The sequence below is a fragment of the Oncorhynchus nerka genome, linkage group LG7 (assembly GCF_034236695.1).
Source record: "Oncorhynchus nerka isolate Pitt River linkage group LG7, Oner_Uvic_2.0, whole genome shotgun sequence".
Classification (NCBI taxonomy): domain Eukaryota; kingdom Metazoa; phylum Chordata; class Actinopteri; order Salmoniformes; family Salmonidae; genus Oncorhynchus; species Oncorhynchus nerka.
In genome coordinates, this window is record NC_088402.1 from 18,968,148 (window position 1) to 18,991,454 (window position 23,307).

Genomic DNA, 23,307 nt, shown 5'->3' on the forward strand with positions numbered 1-23,307 from the left:
AGAGAAATGGTGAGGAATGTTGATGGAGGAATGAGGTCAGAGGAGAGAAATGGAGAGGAGTGTTGATGGAGAAATGAGGTTAGGAGAGAAATGGAGATGAGTGTTAATGGAGGGAAGGTTAGAGGAGAGAAATGGAGAGGAGTGTTGATGGAGGGAAGGTCAGAGGAGAGAAATGGAGAGGAGTGTTGATGGAGGGAAGGTCAGAGGAGAGAAATGGTGAGGAATGTTGATGGAGGAATGAGGTCAGAGGAGAGAAATGGAGAGGAGTGTTGATGGAGGAATGAGGTCAGAGGAGAGAAATGGAGAGGAGTGTTGATGGAGGGAAGGTCAGAGGAGAGAATTGGAGAGGAGTGTTGATGGAGGGAAGGTCAGAGGAGAGAAATGGAGAGGAGTGTTGATGGAGGGAAGGTTAGAGGAGATAAATGGTGAGGAGTGTTGATGGAGGAATGAGGTTAGAGGAGAGAAATGGAGAGGAGTGTTGATGGAGGGAAGGTCAGAGGAGAGAAATGGAGAGGAGTGTTGATGGAGGGAAGGTCAGAGGAGAGAAATGGTGAGGAGTGTTGATGGAGGAATGAGGTTAGAGGAGAGAAATGGAGAGGAGTGTTGATGGAGGGAAGGTCAGAGGAGAGAAATGGAGAGGAGTGTTGATGGAGGGAAGGTCAGAGGAGAGAAATGGTGAGGAATGTTGATGGAGGAATGAGGTCAGAGGAGAGAAATGGAGAGGAGTGTTGATGGAGGAATGAGGTCAGAGGAGAGAAATGGAGAGGAGTGTTGATGGAGGGAAGGTCAGAGGAGAGAATTGGAGAGGAGTGTTGATGGAGGGAAGGTCAGAGGAGAGAAATGGAGAGGAGTGTTGATGGAGGGAAGGTTAGAGGAGATAAATGGTGAGGAGTGTTGATGGAGGAATGAGGTTAGAGGAGAGAAATGGAGAGGAGTGTTGATGGAGGGAAGGTCAGAGGAGAGAAATGGAGAGGAGTGTTGATGGAGGGAAGGTCAGAGGAGAGAAATGGTGAGGAGTGTTGATGGAGGAATGAGGTTAGAGGAGAGAAATGGAGAGGAGTGTTGATGGAGGGAAGGTCAGAGGAGAGAAATGGAGAGGAGTGTTGATGGAGGGAAGGTCAGAGGAGAGAAATGGAGAGGAGTGTTGATGGAGGGAAGGTTAGAGTACAGAAATGGAGAGGAGTGTTGATGGAGGGAAGGTTAGAGGAGAGAAATTGAAAGGAGTGTTGATGAAGGGAATGTCAGAGGAGAGAAATGGAGAGGAGTGTTGATGGAGGATTGAGGTTAGAGGAGAGAAATGGAGAGGAGTGTTGAGGGAGGTTAGAGGAGATAAATGGAGAGGAGGAGTGTTGATGGAGGAATGAGGTTAGAGGAGAGAAAGGGAGAGGAGTGTTGAATGAGGTTAGAGGAGAGAAATGGAGAGGAGTGTTGATTGAGGAATGAGGTTAGAGGAGAGAAATGGAGAGGAGTGTTGATTGAGGAATGAGGTTAGAGGAGAGAAATGGAGAGGAGTGTTGATTGAGGAATGATGTTAGAGGAGAGAAATGGAGAGGAGTGTTGATGGAGGGAAGGTCAGACGAGAGAAATGGAGAGGAGTGTTGATGGAGGGAAGGTCAGAGGAGAGAAATGGTGAGGAATGTTGATGGAGGAATGAGGTCAGAGGAGAGAAATGGAGAGGAGTGTTGATGGAGAAATGTGGTTAGGAGAGAAATGGAGATGAGTGTTAATGGAGGGAAGGTTAGAGGAGAGAAATGGAGAGGAGTGTTGATGGAGGGAAGGTCAGAGGAGAGAAATGGAGAGGAGTGTTGATGGAGGGAAGGTCAGAGGAGAGAAATGGAGAGGAGTGTTGATGGGGGAATGAGGTCAGAGGAGAGAAATGGAGAGGAGTGTTGATGGAGGAATGAGGTCAGAGGAGAGAAATGGAGAGGAGTGTTGATGGAGGGAAGGTCAGAGGAGAGAATTGGAGAGGAGTGTTGATGGAGGGAAGGTTAGAGGAGAGAAATGAGGAGGAGTGTTGATGGAGGGAAGGTCAGAGGAGAGAAATGGAGAGGAGTGTTGATGGAGGGAAGGTTAGAGGAGAGAAATGGAGAGGAGTATTGATGGAGGGAAGGTCAGAGGAGAGAAATGGAGAGGAGTGTTGATGGAGGAATGAGGTCAGAGGAGAGAAATTGAGAGGAGTGTTGATGGAGAGAAGGTCAGAGGAGAGAAATGGTGAGGAATGTTGATGGAGGAATGAGGTCAGAGGAGAGAAATGGAGAGGAGTGTTGATGGAGAAATGAGGTTAGGAGAGAAATGGAGATGAGTGTTAATGGAGGGAAGGTTAGAGGAGAGAAATGGAGAGGAGTTATGATGGAGGGAAGGTCAGAGGAGAGAAATGGAGAGGAGTGTTGATGGAGGGAAGGTTAGAGGAGAGAAATGGTGAGGAGTGTTGATGGAGGAATGAGGTTAGAGGAGAGAAATGGAGAGGAGTGTTGGAGGGAAGGTTAGAGGAGAGAAATGGTGAGGAGTGTTGATTGAGGAATGATGTTAGAGGAGAGAAATGGAGAGGAGTGTTGATGGAGGGAAGGTCAGAGGAGAGAAATGGTGAGGATGTTGATGGAGGAATGAGGTTAGAGGAGAGAAATGAGAGGAGTGTTGATGGAGGGAAGGTCAGAGGAGAGAAATGGAGAGGAGTGTTGATGGAGGGAAGGTCAGAGGAGAGAAATGGTGAGGAATGTTGATGGAGGAATGAGGTCAGAGGAGAGAAATGGAGAGGAGTGTTGATGGAGAAATGAGGTTAGGAGAGAAATGGAGATGAGTGTTAATGGAGGGAAGGTTAGAGGAGAGAAATGGAGAGGAGTGTTGATGGAGGGAAGGTCGAGGAGAGAAATGGAGAGGAGTGTTGATGGAGGGAAGGTCAGAGGAGAGAAATGGAGAGGAGTGTTGATGGAGGAATGAGGTCAGAGGAGAGAAATGGAGAGTAGTGTTGATGGAGGGAAGGTTAGAGGAGAGAAATGAGGAGGAGTGTTGATGGAGGGAAGGTCAGAGGAGAGAAATGGAGAGGAGTGTTGATGGAGGGAAGGTTAGAGGAGATAAATGGTGAGGAGTGTTGATGGAGGAATGAGGTTAGAGGAGAGAAATGGAGAGGAGTGTTGATGGAGGGAAGGTCAGAGGAGAGAAATGGAGAGGAGTGTTGATGGAGGGAAGGTCAGAGGAGAGAAATGGTGAGGAATGTTGATGGAGGAATGAGGTCAGAGGAGAAAAATGGTGAGGAGTGTTGATGGAGGAATGAGGTTAGAGGAGAGAAATGGAGAGGAGTGTTGATGGAGGGAAGGTCAGAGGAGAGAAATGGAGAGGAGTGTTGATGGAGGAAGGTCAGAGGAGAGAAATGGAGAGGAGTGTTGATGGAGGGAAGGTTAGAGTACAGAAATGGAGAGGAGTGTTGATGGAGGGAAGGTTAGAGGAGAGAAATTGAAAGGAGTGTTGATGAAGGGAAGGTCAGAGGAGAGAAATGGAGAGGAGTGTTGATGGAGGAATGAGGTTAGAGGAGAGAAATGGAGAGGAGTGTTGAGGGAGGTTAGAGGAGAGAAATGGAGAGGAGGAGTGTTGATGGAGGAATGAGGTTAGAGGAGAGAAAGGGAGAGGAGTGTTGAATGAGGTTAGAGGAGAGAAATGGAGAGGAGTGTTGATTGAGGAATGAGGTTAGAGGAGAGAAATGGAGAGGAGTGTTGATTGAGGAATGAGGTTAGAGGAGAGAAATGGAGAGGAGTGTTGATTGAGGAATGATGTTAGAGGAGAGAAATGGAGAGGAGTGTTGATGGAGGGAAGGTCAGACGAGAGAAATGGAGAGGAGTGTTGATGGAGGGAAGGTCAGAGGAGAGAAATGGTGAGGAATGTTGATGGAGGAATGAGGTCAGAGGAGAGAAATGGAGAGGAGTGTTGATGGAGAAATGAGGTTAGGAGAGAAATGGAGATGAGTGTTAATGGAGGGAAGGTTAGAGGAGAGAAATGGAGAGGAGTGTTGATGGAGGGAAGGTCAGAGGAGAGAAATGGAGAGAGTGTTGATGGAGGGAAGGTCAGAGGAGAGAAATGGTGAGGAATGTTGATGGAGGAATGAGGTCAGAGGAGAGAAATGGAGAGGAGTGTTGATGGAGGAATGAGGTCAGAGGAGAGAAATGGAGAGGAGTGTTGATGGAGGGAAGGTCAGAGGAGAGAATTGGAGAGGAGTGTTGATGGAGGGAAGGTCAGAGGAGAGAAATGGAGAGGAGTGTTGATGGAGGAAGGTTAGAGAGGAGATAAATGGTGAGGAGTGTTGATGGAGGAAAGGTTAGAGGAGAGAAATGGAGAGGAGTGTTGATGGAGGGAAGGTCAGAGGAGAGAAATGGAGAGGAGTGTTGATGGAGGGAAGGTCAGAGGAGAGAAATGGTGTTGATGGAGGAATGAGGTTAGAGGAGAGAAATGGAGAGGAGTGTTGATGGAGGGAAGGTCAGAGGAGAGAAATGGAGAGGAGTGTTGATGGAGGGAAGGTCAGAGGAGAGAAATGGTGAGGAGTGTTGATGGAGGAATGAGGTTAGAGGAGAGAAATGGAGAGGAGTGTTGATGGAGGAATGAGGTCAGAGGAGAGAAATGGAGAGGAGTGTTGATGGAGGGAAGGTCAGAGGAGAGAAATGGAGAGGAGTGTTGATGGAGGGAAGGTCAGAGGAGAGAAATGGAGAGGTGTTGATGGAGGAAGGTTAGAGGAGATAAATGGAGAGGAGTGTTGATGGAGGAATGAGGTTAGAGAGAGAAATGGAGAGAGTGTTGATGGAGGGAAGGTCAGAGGAGAGAAATGGAGAGGAGTGTTGATGGAGGGAAGGTCAGAGGAGAGAAATGGTGAGGAGTGTTGATGGAGGAATGAGGTTAGAGGAGAGAAATGGAGAGAGGAGTGTTGATGGAGGGAAGGTCAGAGGAGAGAAATGGAGAGGAGTGTTGATGGAGGGAAGGTTAGAGGAGAGAAATGGAGAGGAGTGTTGATGGAGGGAAGGTTAGGTACAGAAATGGAGAGGAGTGTTGATGGAGGGAAGGTTAGAGGAGAGAAATTGAAAGGAGTGTTGATGGAGGGAATGTTCAGAGGAGAGAAATGGAGAGGAGTGTTGATGGAGGATTGAGGTTGATGGAGAGAAATGGAGAGGAGTGTTGAGGGAGGTTAGAGGAGATAAATGGATGGAGGAGTGTTTGATGGAGGAATGAGTGTTAGAGGAGAGAAAGGGAGAGGAGTGGAATGAGGTTAGAGGAGAGAAATGGAGAGGAGTGTTGATTGAGGAATGAGGTTAGAGGAGAGAAATGGAGAGGAGTGTTGATGGAGGAATGAGGTCAGAGGAGAGAAATGGAGAGGAGTGTTGATGGAGGAATGATGTTAGAGGAGAGAAATGGAGAGGAGTGTTGATGGAGGGAAGGTCAGAGGAGAGAAATGGAGAGGAGTGTTGATGTTGGAGGGAAGGTCAGAGGAGAGAAATGGAGAGGAGTGTTGATGGAGGAATGAGGTCAGAGGAGAGGAAATGGAGAGAAATGGAGTGTTGATGGAGAAATGAGGTTAGAGAGAAATGGAGATGAGTGTTGATGGAGGGAAGGTTAGAGGAGAGAAATGGAGAGGAGTGTTGATGGAGGAAGGTCAGAGGAGAGAAATGGAGAGGAGTGTTGATGGAGGGAAGGTCAGAGGAGAGAAATGGAGAGGAGTGTTGATGGAGGAATGAGGTCAGAGGAGAGAAATGGAGAGGAGTGTTGATGGAGGAATGAGGTCAGAGGAGAGAAATGGAGAGGAGTGTTGATGGAGGGAAGGTCAGAGGAGAGAAATGGAGAGGAGTGTTGATGGAGGGAAGGTTAGAGGAGAGAAATGAGGAGGAGTGTTGATGGAGGGAAGGTCAGAGGAGAGAAATGGAGAGGAGTGTTGATGGAGGGAAGGTTAGAGGAGAGAAATGGTGAGGAGTGTTGATGGAGGAATGAGGTTAGAGGAGAGAAATGGAGAGGAGTGTTGATGGAGGGAGGTCAGAAGAGAAATGGAGAGGAGTGTTGAGAGAAATGAGAGGAGAAATGTGAGTGATGGAGGGAAGGTCAGAGGAGAGAGAAATGGTGAGGAATGTTGATGGATGGAATGAGGTCAGAGGAGAGAAATGGTGAGGAGTGTTGATGGAGGAATGAGGTTAGAGGAGAGAAATGGAGAGGAGTGTTGATGGAGGGAAGGTCAGAGGAGAGAAATGGAGAGGAGTGTTGATGGAGGGAAGGTCAGGGAGGAGAGAAATGGAGAGGAGTGTTGATGGAGGGAAGGTTAGAGTACAGAAATGGAGAGGAGTGTTGATGGAGGGAAGGTTAGAGGAGAGAAATTGAAAGGAGTGTTGATGAAGGGAAGGTCAGAGGAGAGAAATGGAGAGGAGTGTTGATGGAGGAATGAGGTTAGAGGAGAGAAATGGAGAGGAGTGTTGAGGGAGGTTAGAGGAGAGAAATGGAGAGGAGTGTTGATGGAGGAATGAGGTTAGAGGAGAGAAAGGGAGAGGAGTGTTGAATGAGGTTAGAGGAGAGAAATGGAGAGGAGTGTTGATTGAGGAATGAGGTTAGAGGAGAGAAATGGAGAGGAGTGTTGATTGAGGAATGAGGTTAGAGGAGAGAAATGGAGAGGAGTGCTGATTGAGGAATGATGTTAGAGGAGAGAAATGGAGAGGAGTGTTGATGGAGGGAAGGTCAGACGAGAGAAATGGAGAGGAGTGTTGATGGAGGGAAGGTCAGAGGAGAGAAATGGTGAGGAATGTTGATGGAGGAATGAGGTCAGAGGAGAGAAATGGAGAGGAGTGTTGATGGAGAAATGAGGTTAGGAGAGAAATGGAGATGAGTGTTAATGGAGGGAAGGTTAGAGGAGAGAAATGGAGAGGAGTGTTGATGGAGGGAAGGTCAGAGGAGAGAAATGGAGAGGAGTGTTGATGGAGGGAAGGTCAGAGGAGAGAAATGGAGAGGAATGTTGATGGGGGAATGAGGTCAGAGGAGAGAAATGGAGAGGAGTGTTGATGGAGGAATGAGGTCAGAGGAGAGAAATGGAGAGGAGTGTTGATGGAGGGAAGGTCAGAGGAGAGAATTGGAGAGGAGTGTTGATGGAGGGAAGGTTAGAGGAGAGAAATGAGGAGGAGTGTTGATGGAGGGAAGGTCAGAGGAGAGAAATGGAGAGGAGTGTTGATGGAGGGAAGGTTAGAGGAGAGAAATGGAGAGGAGTATTGATGGAGGGAAGGTTAGAGGAGAGAAATGGTGAGGAGTGTTGATGGAGGAATGAGGTCAGAGGAGAGAAATGAGAGGAGTGTTGATGGAGAGAAGGTCAGAGGAGAGAAATGAAGAGGAGTGTTGATGGAGGAATGAGGTCAGAGGAGAGAAATGGTGAGGATGTTGATGGAGGAATGAGGTCAGAGGAGAGAAATGGAGAGGAGTGTTGATGGAGGAATGAGGTCAGAGGAGAGAAATGGAGAGGAGTGTTGATGGAGGGAAGGTCAGAGGAGAGAAATGGAGAGGAGTGTTGATGGAGGGAAGGTCAGAGGAGAGAAATGGAGAGGAGTGTTGATGGAGGGAAGGTTAGAGGAGAGAAATGGAAAGGAGTGTTGATGAAGGGAAGGTCAGAGGAGAGAAATGGAGAGGAGTGTTGATGGAGGAATGAGGTTAGAGGAGAGAAATGGAGAGGAGTGTTGATGGAGAAATGAGGTTAGAGGAGAGAAATGGAGATGAGTGTTAATGGAGGGAAGGTTAGAGGAGAGAAATGGAGAAGTTATGATGGAGGGAAAGGTCAGAGGAGAGAAATGGAGAGGAGTGTTGATGGAGGGAAGGTTAGAGGAGAGAAATGGTGAGGAGTGTTGATGGAGGAATGAGGTTAGAGGAGAGAAATGGAGAGGAGTGTTGGAGGGAAGGTTAGAGGAGAGAAATGGAGAGGAGTGTTGATTGAGGAATGATGTTAGAGGAGAGAAATGGAGAGGAGTGTTGATTGAGGAATGAGGTTAGAGGAGAGAAATGGTGAGGAGTGTTGATTGAGGAATGATGTTAGAGGAGAGAAATGGAGAGGAGTGTTGATGGAGGGAAGGTCAGACGAGAGAAATGGAGAGGAGTGTTGATGGAGGGAAGGTCAGAGGAGAGAAATGGTGAGGAATGTTGATGGAGGAATGAGGTCAGAGGAGAGAAATGGAGAGGAGTGTTGATGGAGAAATGAGGTTAGAGAGAAATGGAGATGAGTGTTAATGGAGGGAAGGTTAGAGGAGAGAAATGGAGAGGAGTGTTGATGGAGGGAAGGTCAGAGGAGAGAAATGGAGAGGAGTGTTGATGGAGGGAAGGTCAGAGGAGAGAAATGGAGAGGAGTGTTGATGGGGGGAATGAGGTCAGAGGAGAGAAATGGAGAGGAGTGTTGATGGAGGAATGAGGTCAGAGGAGAGAAATGGAGAGGAGTGTTGATGGAGGGAAGGTCAGAGGAGAGAAATGGAGAGGAGTGTTGATGGAGGGAAGGTTAGAGGAGAGAAATGAGGAGGAGTGTTGATGGAGGGAAGGTCAGAGGAGAGAAATGGAGAGGAGTGTTGATGGAGGGAAGGTTAGAGGAGAGAAATGGAGAGGAGTATTGATGGAGGGAAGGTCAGAGGAGAGAAATGGAGAGGAGTGTTGATGGAGGAATGAAGGTCAGAGGAGAGAAATGGAGAGGAGTGTTGATGGAGGAAGGTCAGAGGAGAGAAATGGTGAGGAATGTTGATGGAGGAATGAGGTCAGAGGAGAGAAATGGTGAGGAGTGTTGATGGAGGAATGAGGTTAGAGGAGAGAAATGGAGAGGAGTGTTGATGGAGGGAAGGTCAGAGGAGAGAAATGGAGAGGAGTGTTGATGGAGGGAAGGTCAGAGGAGAGAAATGGAGAGGAGTGTTGATGGAGGGAAGGTTAGAGTACAGAAATGGAGAGTGGAGTGTTGATGGAGGATGGAGAATGAGAAGGTTAGAGTCAGAGGAGAGAAATTGAAAGGAGTGTTGATGAAGGGAAGGTCAGAGGAGAGAAATGGAGAGGAGTGTTGATGGAGGAATGAGGTTAGAGGAGAGAAATGGAGAGGAGTGTTGATGGAGGGGAGGTTAGAGGAGGAGAGAAATGAGAGAGGAGGAGTGTTGATGGAGGAATGAGGTTAGAGGAGAGAAAGGGAGAGAGTGTTGAATGAGGTTAGAGGAGAGAAATGGAGAGGAGTGTTGATTGAGGAATGAGGTTAGAGGAGAGAAATGGAGAGGAGTGTTGATTGAGGAATGAGGTTAGAGGAGAGAAATGGAGAGGAGTGTTGATTGAGGAATGATGTTAGAGGAGAGAAATGGAGAGGAGTGTTGATGGAGGGAAGGTCAGAGGAGAGAAATGGTGAGGAAGTGTTGATGGAGGAATGAGGTTAGAGGAGAGAAATGGGAGGAGTGTTGATGGAGGGAAGGTTAGAGGAGAGAAATGGAGAGGAGTGTTGATGGAGGGAAGGTCAGAGGAGGGAAGGTGATGGAGGGAAGAGGAGAGAAATGGAGAATGTTGATGGAGGAAAGGTCAGAGGAGAGAAATGGAGAGGAGTGTTGATGGAGGAAGGTCAGAGGAGAGAAATGGAGAGGAGTGTTGATGGAGGGAAGGTCAGAGGAGAGAAATGGAGAGGAGTGTTGATGGAGGGAAGGTCAGAGGAGAGAAATGTTGATGGGAGGAGTGTTGATGGAGGGAAGGTCAGAGGAGAGAAATGGAGAGGAGTGTTGATGGAGGGAAGGTTAGAGGAGAGAAATGGAGAGGAGTGTTGATGGAGGGAAGGTCAGAGGAGAGAAATGGAGAGGAGTGTTGATGGAGGGAAGGTCAGAGGAGAGAAATGGAGAGGAGTGTTGATGGAGGAATGAGGTCAGAAATGGAGAGAAATGGATGGAGGAGTGTTGATGGAGGGATGAGGTCAGAGGAGAGAAATGGAGAGGAGTGTTGATGGAGGGAAGGTCAGAGGAGAGAAATGGAGAGGAATGTTGATGGAGGAATGAGGTCAGAGGAGAGAAATGGAGAGGAGTGTTGATGGAAAAATGAGGTTAGAGAGAAATGGAGATGAGTGTTGATGGAGGGAAGGTTAGAGGAGAGAAATGGAGAGGAGTGTTGATGGAGGGAAGGTCAGAGGAGAGAAATGGAGAGGAGTGTTGATGGAGGGAAGGTCAGAGGAGAGAAATGGAGAGGAGTGTTGATGGGGGAATGAGGTCAGAGGAGAGAAATGGAGAGGAGTGTTGATGGAGGAATGAGGTCAGAGGAGAGAAATGGAGAGGAGTGTTGATGGAGGAAAGGTCAGGAGGAGAGAAGTGTTTGGAGAGGAGTGAGAGGAGTGTTGATGGAGGGAAGGTTAGAGGAGAGAAATGAGGAGGAGTGTTGATGGAGGGAAGGTCAGAGGAGAGAAATGGAGAGGAGTGTTGATGGAGGGAAGGTTAGAGGAGAGAAATGGAGAGGAGTATTGATGGAGGGAAGGTCAGAGGAGAGAAATGGAGAGGAGTGTTGATGGAGGAATGAGGTCAGAGGAGAGAAATTGAGAGGAGTGTTGATGGAGAGAAGGTCAGAGGAGAGAAATGGTGAGGAATGTTGATGGAGGAATGAGGTCAGAGGAGAGAAATGGTGAGGAGTGTTGATGGAGGAATGAGGTTAGAGGAGAGAAATGGAGAGGAGTGTTCATGGAGGGAAGGTCAGAGGAGAGAAATGGAGAGGAGTGTTGATGGAGGGAAGGTCAGAGGAGAGAAATGGAGAGGAGTGTTGATGGAGGGAAGGTTAGAGTACAGAAATGGAGAGGAGTGTTGATGGAGGGAAGGTTAGAGGAGAGAAATTGAAAGGAGTGTTGATGAAGGGAAGGTCAGAGGAGAGAAATGGAGAGGAGTGTTGATGGAGGAATGAGGTTAGAGGAGAGAAATGGAGAGGAGTGTTGAGGGAGGTTAGAGGAGAGAAATGGAGAGGAGGAGTGTTGATGGAGGAATGAGGTTAGAGGAGAGAAAGGATGGAGTGTTGAATGAGGTTAGAGGAGAGAAATGGAGAGGAGTGTTGATTGAGGAATGAGGTTGAGGAGAGAAATGGAGAGGAGTGTTGATTGAGGAATGAGGTTAGAGGAGAGAAATGGAGAGGAGTGTTGATGGAGGAATGGTCAGAGGAGAGAAATGGAGAGGAGTGTTGATGGAGGGAAGGTCAGAGGAGAGAAATGGTGAGGAGTGTTGATGGAGGAATGAGGTTAGAGAGAGAAATGGAGAGGAGTGTTGATGGAGGGAAGGTCAGAGAAATGGAGAGGAGTGTTGATGGAGGGAAGGTGGAAATGGTGAGGTGTTGATGGAGGGATGAGGTCAGAGGAGAGAAATGGAGAGGAGTGTTGATGGAGGAATGAGGTTAGAGGAGAGAAATGGAGAGGAGTGTTGATGGAGGGAAGGTCAGAGGAGATGGAGTGTTGATGGAGGGAAGGTCAGAGGAGAGAAATGAGGAGGAGTGTTGATGGAGGGAAGGTCAGAGGAGAGAAATGGGAGGAGGATGTTGATGGATTGGGGAAGGGAGTGTTGATGGAGGGAAGGTCAAGAGGAGAGAAATGGAGAGGAGTGTTGATGGAGGAATGAGGTCAGAGGGAGGAGTGTTGATGGAGGAAGTCAGATTGAGAGAGGAGAATGTTGAGAATGATCAGAGGAGAGAAATGGAGAGGAGTGTTGATGGAAAATGAGGTTGATGGAGGAATGGAGGGAAGGTTAGAGGAGAGAAATGGAGAGGAGTGTTGATGGAGGGAAGGTCAGAGGAGAGAAATGGAGAGGAGTGTTGATGGAGGGAGGAATGAGGTTGATGGGGAATGAGGTCAGAGGAGAGAAATGGAGAGGAGTGTTGATGGAGGAATGAGGTCAGAGGAGAAATGAGAGAGTGTTGATGGTGTTGAGGAGAGAATGGAGAGGGTGTTGATGGAGAGAGTGTTGATGGAGGGAAGGTCAGAGAGAAAGAGAAGTGTTGATGGAGGGAAGGTTAGAGGAGAGAAATGAGAGAGGAGTGTTGATGGAGGGAAGGTCAGAGGAGAGAAATGGAGAGGAGTGTTGATGGAGGAATGAGGTCAGAGGAGAGAAATGAGATGGAGTGTTGATGGAGGAATGAGGTCAGAGGAGTGTTGATGGAAATGGAAATGGAGGAGTGTTGATGGAGGGAAGGTCAGAGGAGAGAAAATGGAGAGAGGAGTGTTGATGGAGGAATGAGGTTAGAGGGAGAGAAATGGAGAGGAGTGTTTGATGGAGGGAAGGTGTTTGAGGGAGGTTAGAGGAGAGAAATGGAGAGGAGTGTTGATGGAGGGAGAGGTTAGAGGAGGAAAGAGGAGAATGAGGTTGATGGAGTGTTGATTGAGGAATGAGGTTAGAGGAGAGAAAGGAGGAGTGTTGATGGAGGAAGGTCAGAGGAGAGAAATGGAGAGGAGTGTTGATGGAGGAATGAGGTCAGAGGAGAGAAATGGAGAGGAGTGTTGATGGAGAAGGTCAGAGGAGAGAAATGGAGAGGAGTGGATGGAGGAAAGGTCAGAGGAGAGAAATGAGTGTTGATGGAGAAGGTCAGAGGAGAGAAATGGTGAGGAAGTGTTGATGGAGAAAGGTCAGAGGAGAGAAATGGAGAGGAGTGTTGATGGAGGAATGAGGTCAGAGGAGAGAAATGAGTGTTGATGGGAAGGTCAGAGGAGAGAAATAGAGGAGAGAAATGAGGAGGAGTGTTGATGGAGGGAAGGTCAGAGGAGAAATTGAGAGTGTTGATGGAGAGAAATGATGTTGATGGAGAGGAGAGAAATGGAGAGGAGTGTTGATGGAGGGAAGGTCAGAGGAGAGAAATGGAGAGTTGATGGAGAAATGAGGTTGGAGAAAGGTTGATGGAGGAAGGTCAGGAGAGAGACATGGAGTGTTGATGGAGGGAAGGTCAGATGAGAGAAATGAGAGGAGTGTTGATGGAGAAATGAGGTTAGAGGAGAGACATGGAGATGAGTGTTGATGGAGGGAAGGTCAGATGAGAGAAATGGAGGGAGGTCAGAGGAGAGAAAGGTGTTGATGGAGGAATGAGGTTAGAGGAGAGACATGGAGAGGAATGTTGATGGAGAAATGAGGTCAGAGGAGAGAAATGGAGAGGAGTGTTGATGGAGGGAAGGTTAGAGGAGAGAAATGGAGAGGAGTGTTGATGGAGGGAAGGTCAGAGGAGAGAAATGGAGAGGAGTGTTGATGGAGGAATGAGGTTAGAGGAGAGAAATGGAGAGGAGTGTTGATAGAGGGAAGGAGGTTAGAGGAGAGAAATCAGTGTGGTGATAGACTGGGTGAATGTGTGAGGTTTGGTTGAGATTACAAAATGAGTTGCTTATGATTATTCAAAAGTGTCTGCAACCCCCACTGCCCCAAATCAGTCCCATGCCTGGATTCAATCTGGGCCATTAGAGTACCAGCCACATCCAGATGGGGACACCTGTGTGTGTGTGGGTGTGTGCTTGTGTGTGTATCTTGTTTGTTTGTGCGTGTGCGTGCGCTCGCGTGTGTGTGTGTGAGAGAGAGAGAGGCAGAGAGAGAGAGAGCAGGAAGAGTTAACTGTAATCATTTCAGCCAGCTTCAGCAAAAACAATTTGGCAGTATGATATGCAGACAGTGCTTACAACGCAGTAAATACATACTGTAAACTCCATATGGTGTAGGCTTACACAATCACTCAGTCACAAACAACGCACTCACTCACTCACTCACTCACACACACACACACACACACACACACACACTCACTCACTCACACACACACACACACACACACACACACACACACACACACACACACACACACACACACACACACACACACACACACACACTTGGGTGAACATCTTAAGGCTAAGCATCAGTCTCTCCACCTCTCAGAGGGGTGCTATTGGACAGGCAGGACGTGAGGAAGAGGAGTTAGGAATGTCTGTCTCTGGTTCCATTCAGATGTCTGGTCCTCACTCAGTGTCTGGAGAGTTTGTGTGTGTGTGTTTGTCGGTACAGCCTGCAGATAGGAGTCCAAAGGCATACTGGTGTCTGGCCTATAATGCAGACACAGAAATCACCCGGCACATTTTGCTGATGCAAATAAAAAGCGGATCTAAGTTTGTCCTCCGCTTCTCCTCCGCTTCTCCTCCGCTTCTCCTCCGCTTCTCCTCCGCTTCCGACTGGAGAAAATCTTCAGTGATTCAGAGAGGAAGGAGACAGAGACAACTCTGTCAATAAAGGAATTATGAAACGGAATGTTTGCATTTCTCCCCGTTGAGGGACATTGTGGTTCTGATAGCAGATTTATGTTCTCCAGGTACATCACCCAATTAAATGATATTACTCTGTCTGCAAACCAGAATTTGTAAGATCCTGGTCGAATGAAACAGACGGAGGCCCAGCTAAATGGTCAAAAAGGTTTATTCACGGAACGTTCTGAAGTCAAGAATACAAATCAATTCATTTTATACTGACTTCTCACGCCCACGCATACACACAACCATACGCATACACATTCACACAACCATACGCACACACATACACATTCACACAACCATACGCACACACATACACACAAACAAACGCACACACATGTCCTGCTACGCAGACACTGTCTGTCTCACTTCCTAGCCGACAGAGATAGCGACTTTGTCCTTGAGACGTACTCCCCGTTCTCTCCCAAATCTCTAGTCAGGTCGGCACCAAGCTCAGACAGTCTGTGTTTAAAATATCATAAAGGCATATTGTTTTACCCTAATTCTGACTATGACTACACATATATTGATTATGATTTCATACATTCTAATCAATTCCATACAATTATATGTTTCAGGGCGGAATATCCTAATCATTCAATTAACAGACAATTCTCACCTATCAGGTTCGGATGCGGGTTTAAACACAGAATTACTTTTGTTTCCTTGGCAATGGTTGACACGAGACATAAACAACTACATATCATGCGTCTGTGGGAAAAGAGATCCTGTCAGACACACTTTCCACCCTCACACCCTCCTCTCCTCACCCGCAGAGCCTCCTCCTCACACCCTCCTCTCCTCACCCGCAGAGCCTCCTCCTCACACCCTCCTCTCCTCACCTGCAGAGCCTCCTCCTCACACCCTCCTCTCCTCACCCGCAGAGCCTCCTCCTCACACCCTCCTCTCCTCACCCGCAGAGCCTCCTCCTCACACCCTCCTCTCCTCACCCGCAGAGCCTCCTCCTCACACCATCCTCCCCTCACCCTCAAACCCTCCTCCCCTCACCCACATAGCCTCCTCCCCACACCATCCTCCCTCACCCTCAAACCCTCCTCCCCTCACCCACATAGCCTCCTCCCCACACCATCCTCCCCTCACCCTCAAACCCTCCTCCCCTCACCCACATAGCCTCCTCCCCACACCCTCCTCTTCTTACCCACACAGCCTCCTCCTCACACCCTCCTCCCTCACCCACACAGCCTCCTCCCCACACCCTCCTCCCCTCACCCACACAGCCTCCTCCCCACACCCTCCCTCCTCACACCCCTCCTCCCCTCACCCTCCTCACACCCTCCTCCCCACACCCTCCTCCCCTCACCCTCCTCCCCTCACCCACACAGCCTCCTCCCCACACCCTCCTCCTCACACCCTCCTCCCCTCACCCTCCTCACAGCCTCCTCCCCACACCCTCACCCTCCTCCCCTCACCCACACAGCCTCCCTCCCCACACCCTCCTCCTCACACCCTCCTCCCCTCACCCTCCTCACAGCCTCCTCCCCACACCCTCCCTCCCCACACCCTCACAGCCTCCTCCCCACACCCTCCTCCCCACACCCTCCTCCTCACACCCTCCTCCCCTCACCCTCCTCACACCCTCCTCCCCACACCCTCCTCCCCTCACCCTCACCCTCACACCCTTCCCCCCTCACCCGCACAGCCTCCTCACTAGCCTACCGATCTCTGGTTGAGGTCAAATTTCTTTACACAGAGGAGTAAACATGATCCTCGTGAATTTGCACATCCAATGTAAGTGGTAACAACGAGTCAAAATCCACTACTTAGCCTAATTATGGTTTTCTGACACATTCAGTGATTTTCTTTCACAAGTTTCACATATGCGGAGTCGTGGCGCATAGGCTATTTAGTGTGCGTTGATTGACAACTGAACAGCAACTATTCAGTAGTTTATTAAAAGGTGTGGAACTGACTGAATAAAGTCGATCTGCTGTACCTCTTTGCCATTTATAAATCATGCAACATGGTTATATGTCCATGGCATCACATCCGGACAAGTCAAACAAAGGATTTCCTAGGTTTCCTTTCCTAGGATGTTGGGTCTTGTCAGACAGTGACACTAAAGTGGGAACTCTTGTCTCATCAGTCAGTGTAGCCTCCCGAATCGTATCAGTGAGAGAGCTGTTCATTTGGCTCCCTAATTTGCATAGACTACTGGAGAGGATCTGCAGATAAATAATGAAGACAGTAGATGAAGATGGTGAATCATCACTGCAGGAACAATAGGTAGTGGAGAGCCTCAGGCAGGTCCAAATATGATAATTAAGGCCCTTACGGAATCCATCAAATGGAATTCAACAATATTCAAAAATGTATTGACCTTAGTAGGGAATCAACTAAAAGTATTAAAAATAAATTAAGTCGCTCCAAGATGATCATAATACATGAACAGAATGCATCAGTGATTGGTAATTCCTGCAACGAGATGTCTGTGTATGTGCAGTAGACATTAGCGATGAATCTCTCAATGAAATGTTAACTATAAAGTAGCCTATGCTTACCTGACATAATGATATCATGATTATTTTCGTCAATCCAGTGGGTATTTGTTTAGCAAACTGTCGTGACGTTGTATTAGTTAATGTGACGACTGTTGTTCATCGAATGATTAAAGTTTCTAATTGCGTGATTAACTGAATCAAGCAATTATTAACTCATTAACCTGGGGAACCATGGGAAAACTAGTTTTTATTGAGTTACTATTTCCCAAATTAACTCAAAGAAAGTCAGGATATCGATTTTACAACAGCCGCTAATTAACCAGTTGCCTCTAACAATCTCGTTCTGAACGTCGTATAGCCCGTGAACCAGCACGGACCCGGGTCCCACCAATGAACTGGTACCACACCAATCTTAGTCTAATATTTATTTACTGAAAACTAAAATGATGATAAAACATACACATAGACAAAACACATTATAGGCTATTGATTAGAACTCTTTATAACGGGCCAACACACTATGTTGCGTGTTACCCACAATGGGAATTTCAAAAGAGAGAGAAAAAAGAAAGTACACGAGAAATATACATTTGGGTGAATTTGTCAGCTATGCTATTCTAACCCTAGCCTTGCCCCAAACTGCCGCTCTTATTGGTCAGAATATAATGATGTAGTTAGGTGGGGGATGATCTCCGAGGATTCTCTGCGTGGACCGTTCCGCTGTTCGATGACGCACTTCTCCTGCGCACCTCCCTGCTCGTCCTCCCAGTGTCCGTGTCCTTTTTGGCTTAGGAGTCTGTTCCCTCACCCTTTTCTCTGGAAGGGGTCTTCTGAGGACAGACAGCTCTGTAGCTCAGGGCTCACAGCATAGCAATGAAACCCTTTAGATACCACGATTCGCTGGGAGATGGAGGCTAGGTGGTTCGACTTGAATTCACCTGCTTAGACACAGCTACTCATCCGTAGCTTGGGTAGAAAAGGATTTATTTGTCCTCAAACTTGCGTTGCGTTCTGGGTTCGTTGACTTTTTTAGACCTTGCTGCAGCTGGGGTCACGTAGTCCTCCTGTAAATTCTATACTCACAGGTTTTATACCCTTGGGTCAGAAGTGGGCGTACCTGCCTTTAGGGCAATTTTCTGGGCGTACCAAGTTAATGAGGCAAGGTCCAGATTTGACTCAAATACAATTTTAGACAACTAACTTAACATTTCATCTTCCCCAAAACATTCTCTTTGATTTGGATATTTCCATACAACGTACGAATTATAAACATCAAACATATACTAGGAAAACCCTTCACATTACAATGTTTTTGTAATAACGTCATCTATTAACCTTTAATAACAGAACAAAAATGACATACATTTTCATATTCCATGTATCGTCATGACCACCATTGTGCCTGATGACAACCATTGTTCCAAAGTCCCTTTAGTTCATGTTTAATGTTCTGAGGCTGGTTGTCCATAGTAACAGGACAAAGGAATTTGTCTGTGGCCTAAGATTTACCAGGAGCGTGAGGGGCCATAACCTCCCCCCCCCCCTCACATCTTCAGACCCCTAGATCTCTCCTCCGCTGTTGGGGTTGAGAGATAATCTGTAGGGTTGTGGTCTCCTGTAACCTGACCTGATCAGGACAGTCATGACAAAACTCTATCATCCCAAAAACGCTGCTGAACAACAGCTTCTTGCTAGGTGTGCACTAATTTCTCAGAACTGGACTCCTCTCCACTTCTCTCAGGGGTATTCTCAAATCAGCACTGTCTAAACCAGGGCGTATTCACTTTGCCTGGCTACCCAGACTTCTTGCTCCAGCCAAACTCTACGCCACACACACAGATGTTACTTTCTTCTCTGCAATGAGTCTGGATCTGAGTACCTCCCAGACCCTTCACTGAATGCGACCACATGCGGGGATGTCTGATTGGTCCAGAAACCGATGTGTAGGGCCAGATACAACACATGTGTCATTGGCTCTGGTACTCTGATTGGTTAGACACGATCCAATCGCTGAATACTTTGTTTTGTAAAACGCCCCTCGGGCCCCTCGTGCCCCTCGTCACCACAAGCGACTTCAATGATGGCAGTCTCAGACTAAAGTATGTAGTGAATGACAGAGCAGCGGAAGAATTTTGCGTGAGTCATCAGGCTAGGATTCACAAGAAACCAAACGGAAGAAAACTACAAATACCAAGGTGTCTGGTTAGACTGTAAACTACAAATACCAAGGTGTCTGGTTAGACTGTAAACTACAAATTCCTAGGTGTCTGGTTAGACTGTAAACGCTCATTCCAGACTCACATTAGGCATCTCCAATCCAAAATTAAATCTAGAATCAGCTTCCTATTTTGCAACAAAGCCTGCTTCACTCATGCTGCCAAACATACCCTCGTAAAACTGACTGATCCTACCGATCCTTAACTTCAGCGATGTCATTTACAAAATAGCGTCCAACACTCTACTCAGCAAATTGGATGTAGTCTATCTGTTTAGTTACCAAAGCCCCATATACTACCCACCACTGCAACCTGTATGCTCTTGTTGGCTGACCCTCACTACATATTCGTCGCCAAACCCACTGGCTCCAGGTCATCTGTAAGTCTATGCTAGGTAAAGCCCCGCCTTATCTCAGCTCACTGGTCACCATTGCAACACCCACCCGTAGCACGTGCTCCAGCAGGTATATTGCACTGGTCATCCCCAAAGCCAACACTTCCTTTGGCCACCTTTCCTTCCAGTTCTCTGCTGCCAATGACTGGAACGAATTGAAAATAATCACTGAAGCTGGAGTCTTATATCTCCCTCTCTAACTTTAAGCATCAGCTGTCAGAGCAGCTTACCCATCACTGAACCTATACACAGCCCATCTGTAAATAGCACAGCCAACTACCTCATCCCCATATTGTTACTTAACCTCTTGCTCCTTTGTGCCCCAGTATCTCTACTTGCACATCATCATCTGCACATCTATCACTCCAGTGTTAATGCTAAATTGTAATTATTTTGCCTCTATGGCCTATTTATTGTCTTACCTCCCTACTCTTCTACATTTGCACACACTGTACATATATTTTTCTATTGTGTTATTGACTGTACGTTTGTTTATGTGTAACTCTGTGTTGTTGTTTTTGTCGCACTGCTTTGCTTTATCTTGGTCAGGTCGCAGTTGATGAGAACTTGTTCTCAACTGGCCTACCTAGTTAAATAAAGGTGAAATTAAAATAACATTTAAAAAAAACTGAACTTGTCCAATAAGAAACTCTCATCTTTGTTGCTAAATGTTTTGCTATGATGTACACTAATGAATGCCACCCTGTATTCTAACCGGTCTTCATCTTTGATTCCACCAGACAGCAACTTCATCCTGGCTAATGCCCAGGTGTCCAAGGCCCAAGGTTTCCCCATCGTCTACTGTTCTGATGGCTTCTGTGAGCTCACAGGCTTCTCCCGCGCGGAGGTCATGCAGAAGAGCTGTGCCTGTAAGTTCCTGTATGGCCCAGAGAGCAGCGAGACCATCATCCTCAGCATCGACGACGCCCTGGACGAACGCAAGGACTTCAAGGAAGAAATCATGTTCTACAAAAAGGCTGGTGAGGAAAGGGACGGGGGCTAATCTCCTGTCTCCTGCACTGATCTGAAGACTCAGGATAGGTGAATGTGTACTGACTTGTTCAGTTCTTTCACACCAATATTCTGGCAACAACATCAATATGTCTTGACTGAATCACTTACGTAGTGCTATCAAGCTTAGTTACTCATATACAATTTGACAAAGGTGAAATGGACACTTATTTTAAGAAGGATGTTTAAGCCGTGAGACAACAGGCTTCTCCTGTTGCTACTGTATAGCTGGAGTGTTCCCATTTAGAACAGTATAGATGGATGGGTGGGTGGATTGAAGGAGGGAGGGAGGGAAGTAAGCTGTGATTGGCAACGTGGTCAGGTCTCCTAATAAGCCTATGAAACGCGAACATCTCTCTCTGATATGCCCTGTGATTATTACTTAAAACCCATATCTTAAAGGGCAATTCCGTCACTTTTCAACCTCATATGCATCATCTTCAGCACTAAACCAGTGTCTACAGCACCAAACCAGTGGCTCTATGACCTGTGGTTAAAAGGTAGAAAGGCCAAGCCGAAAAAATGCTTCTCTGTGACATCACAAAACTGGGATCTTCAAAACCTGCAAAGAGTTTCTAGTCCAAGTATTTTCTTACTCCTCATGTCACTGTGAATCATAGTGTTTGAAAATCACTGTTTTTAAAATGTTTTAACATTTCATGTCATCGGGTACCACTTTTTAACTTAATATTTTTTTCCCCCAAAAAATTGCTGTTTTAACATATGTTGACACTGGTATTGTGTTGGAGATAATGACAGTGAGGTTGAAAAGTGGTGGAGCTGTCCTTTAACACATGAAACTTTAATAACACTCAGCGCTGGTCACTCACTGCTCTCTCTCTCTCTCTCTCTCTCTCTCTCTCTCTCTCTCTCTCTGTCCCTCTCTCTGTGTCTCTCTCTCTCTCTCTCTCTGTCTCTCTCTCTGTCTCTCTCTCTGTGTCTCTCTCTCTCTCTCTCTCTGTCTCTCTCTCTGTGTCTCTCTCTCTGTCTCTCTCTCTGTGTCTCTCTCTCTCTCTCTCTCTCTCTCTCTCTCTCTCTGTCTCTCTCTCGCTCTCTCTCTGTGTCCCTCTCTCTCTCTCTGTCCCTCTCTCTCTCTCTCTCTCTCTGTCTCTCTCTCTCTCTCTCTCTCTCTCTCTCTCTGTCCCTCTCTCTCTCTCTCTCTCTCTGTCCCTCTCTCTCTCTCTCTCTCTATCTGTCCCTCTCTCTCTGTCCCTCTCTCTCTGTCCCTCTCTCTCTGTCCCTCTCTCTATCACGCTCTCTATCAGAGCTCAGCAGGAATCTCCTTCTACACCCTATTCTTGACTGAGAACACATTCATACATGCTTTGAGGCATACAGACTATAACTACTCTGCACTGAATCTGACGATCTGAAAACCAACCAATCAATCAGAAGTTGAGCATAATTTCAGATGATTGGTCACATATAGCATGTATGTACTGTAATATGGCTCGGGGTCTAAGTGTCCCTCAGGTACAGATCTAGGATCAGCTTCCCCTCCCCCAATCCTATCCTTAACCATCAGTGGGGAAATGCAAAACTGACCCAAGATCAGTGTCTGACCTTACTCCACTATGTGCTTATCACTTGTATAATGTGTTGTCTGTGTGTGTGTGTCTGTCTACTGCAGCGTCATTGTTCTGGTGCCTGCTGGAAATTGTCCCCATTAAGAATGAGAAGGGAGATGTGGTGCTCTTCCTGGCTTCATTTAAAGACATCACAGACAACAAGGCCAAGGCCATCCCAGAGGGCAAGAGAGAAGGTTAGAGTGTGTGTGTGTGTTTGTGTGTGTTTGTGTGTGTGTGTGTGTGTGTGTGTGTGTGTGTGTGTGTGTGTGTGTGTGTGTACAAGAGTGTTCATCTTAGTGTTGTGTCTGTAGCGTGTTCGTCACAGGAGGTTGGTGCTACCTTAATTGTGGAGGTCGGGCACCTGGTAATGGCCCGACCTCCACAAGTGCGGATGCGGTCGCATTTTCATTACATTTCATTACATTTCATTATAGTACAACGGTTTGATTTGTCTAATCTTAGCAATTTCTTCTTAGCTAGCTACATAGCCGTCATTGTATCAAAGATAATTGCGTAATTATCGTATTTCGTCATCCTAACGTAGTCTACACTGCTATCTGCCCAGCAGCTAGCCAGCTAGCAAACGTCCACCGTCTACCGAATAGCAGCACTGTAGAAACTATTACACTCAACTGAACGACTTGATTAGTGTAGTGTTAGCTAGCTACATAGTTGTCTTTGCTGTCTTCGTATCCAAGATAATTGTGTAGTTTAGAGTGTGTAGTTTTAGAGTGATAATCTTAATTTACCGAGGTTAGCTAGCCAGCTATTTGTCGTCCTTAACGTAGGAGACACTGCTAGCTAGCCAACAGCTAGCCAACGTCTACCGAATAGAACTTCCGCACTCAACAACCGGTCGATTCCGCTTCGCTCCACAGGTAGTATCAAATTTTCATTTCATTTCATTACAGTACAACGGTTTGATTTGTTTGATCGTAGCTAGCTACATAGCTAGCTACATAGCCGTCTTTGTATCAAAGATAATTGTGTAGTCTAGAGCGATTTTCTAGGTTAGCTAGCCAGCTATTGTCGTTCTTTTAACGCAACGTAACGTAATCAACACTGCTAGCTAGCCAGCTAGCCCCGAATAGCAGCACTGTAGAAACTATTACACTCAACGGAACGACTCTGATTAGTGTAGTGTCAACAACGCAGCCACTGCCAGCTAGCCTACAAAGTCAACAACGCAGCCACTGCCAGCTAGCCTACTTCAGCAGTACTGTATCATTTTAATCATTTTAGTCAATAAGATTCTTGCTACGTAAGCTTAACTTTCTGAACATTCGAGACGTGTAGTCCACTTGTCATTCCAATCTCCTTTGCATTAGCGTAGCCTCTTCTGTAGCCTGTCAACTATGTGTCTGTCTATCCCTGTTCTCTCCTCTCTGCACAGACCATACAAACGCTCCGCACCGCGTGGCCGCGCCAC

The 23,307-nt window shown here is 47.1% G+C and overlaps 1 protein-coding gene across 1 annotated transcript in view; it reads left to right on the forward strand.

The window, feature by feature from the left end:
* The window catches only part of LOC115131247 (potassium voltage-gated channel subfamily H member 8-like), a 147,963-nt gene that overhangs the window by 45,016 nt on the left and 79,640 nt on the right, over positions 1–23,307 (forward strand). Inside the window, exons 2-3 of the mRNA XM_065020286.1 lie at positions 20,040–20,279; positions 21,941–22,072. Coding sequence (XP_064876358.1) covers positions 20,040–20,279; positions 21,941–22,072 — 372 coding nt within the window. The remainder of the gene's footprint in view (positions 1–20,039; positions 20,280–21,940; positions 22,073–23,307) is intronic.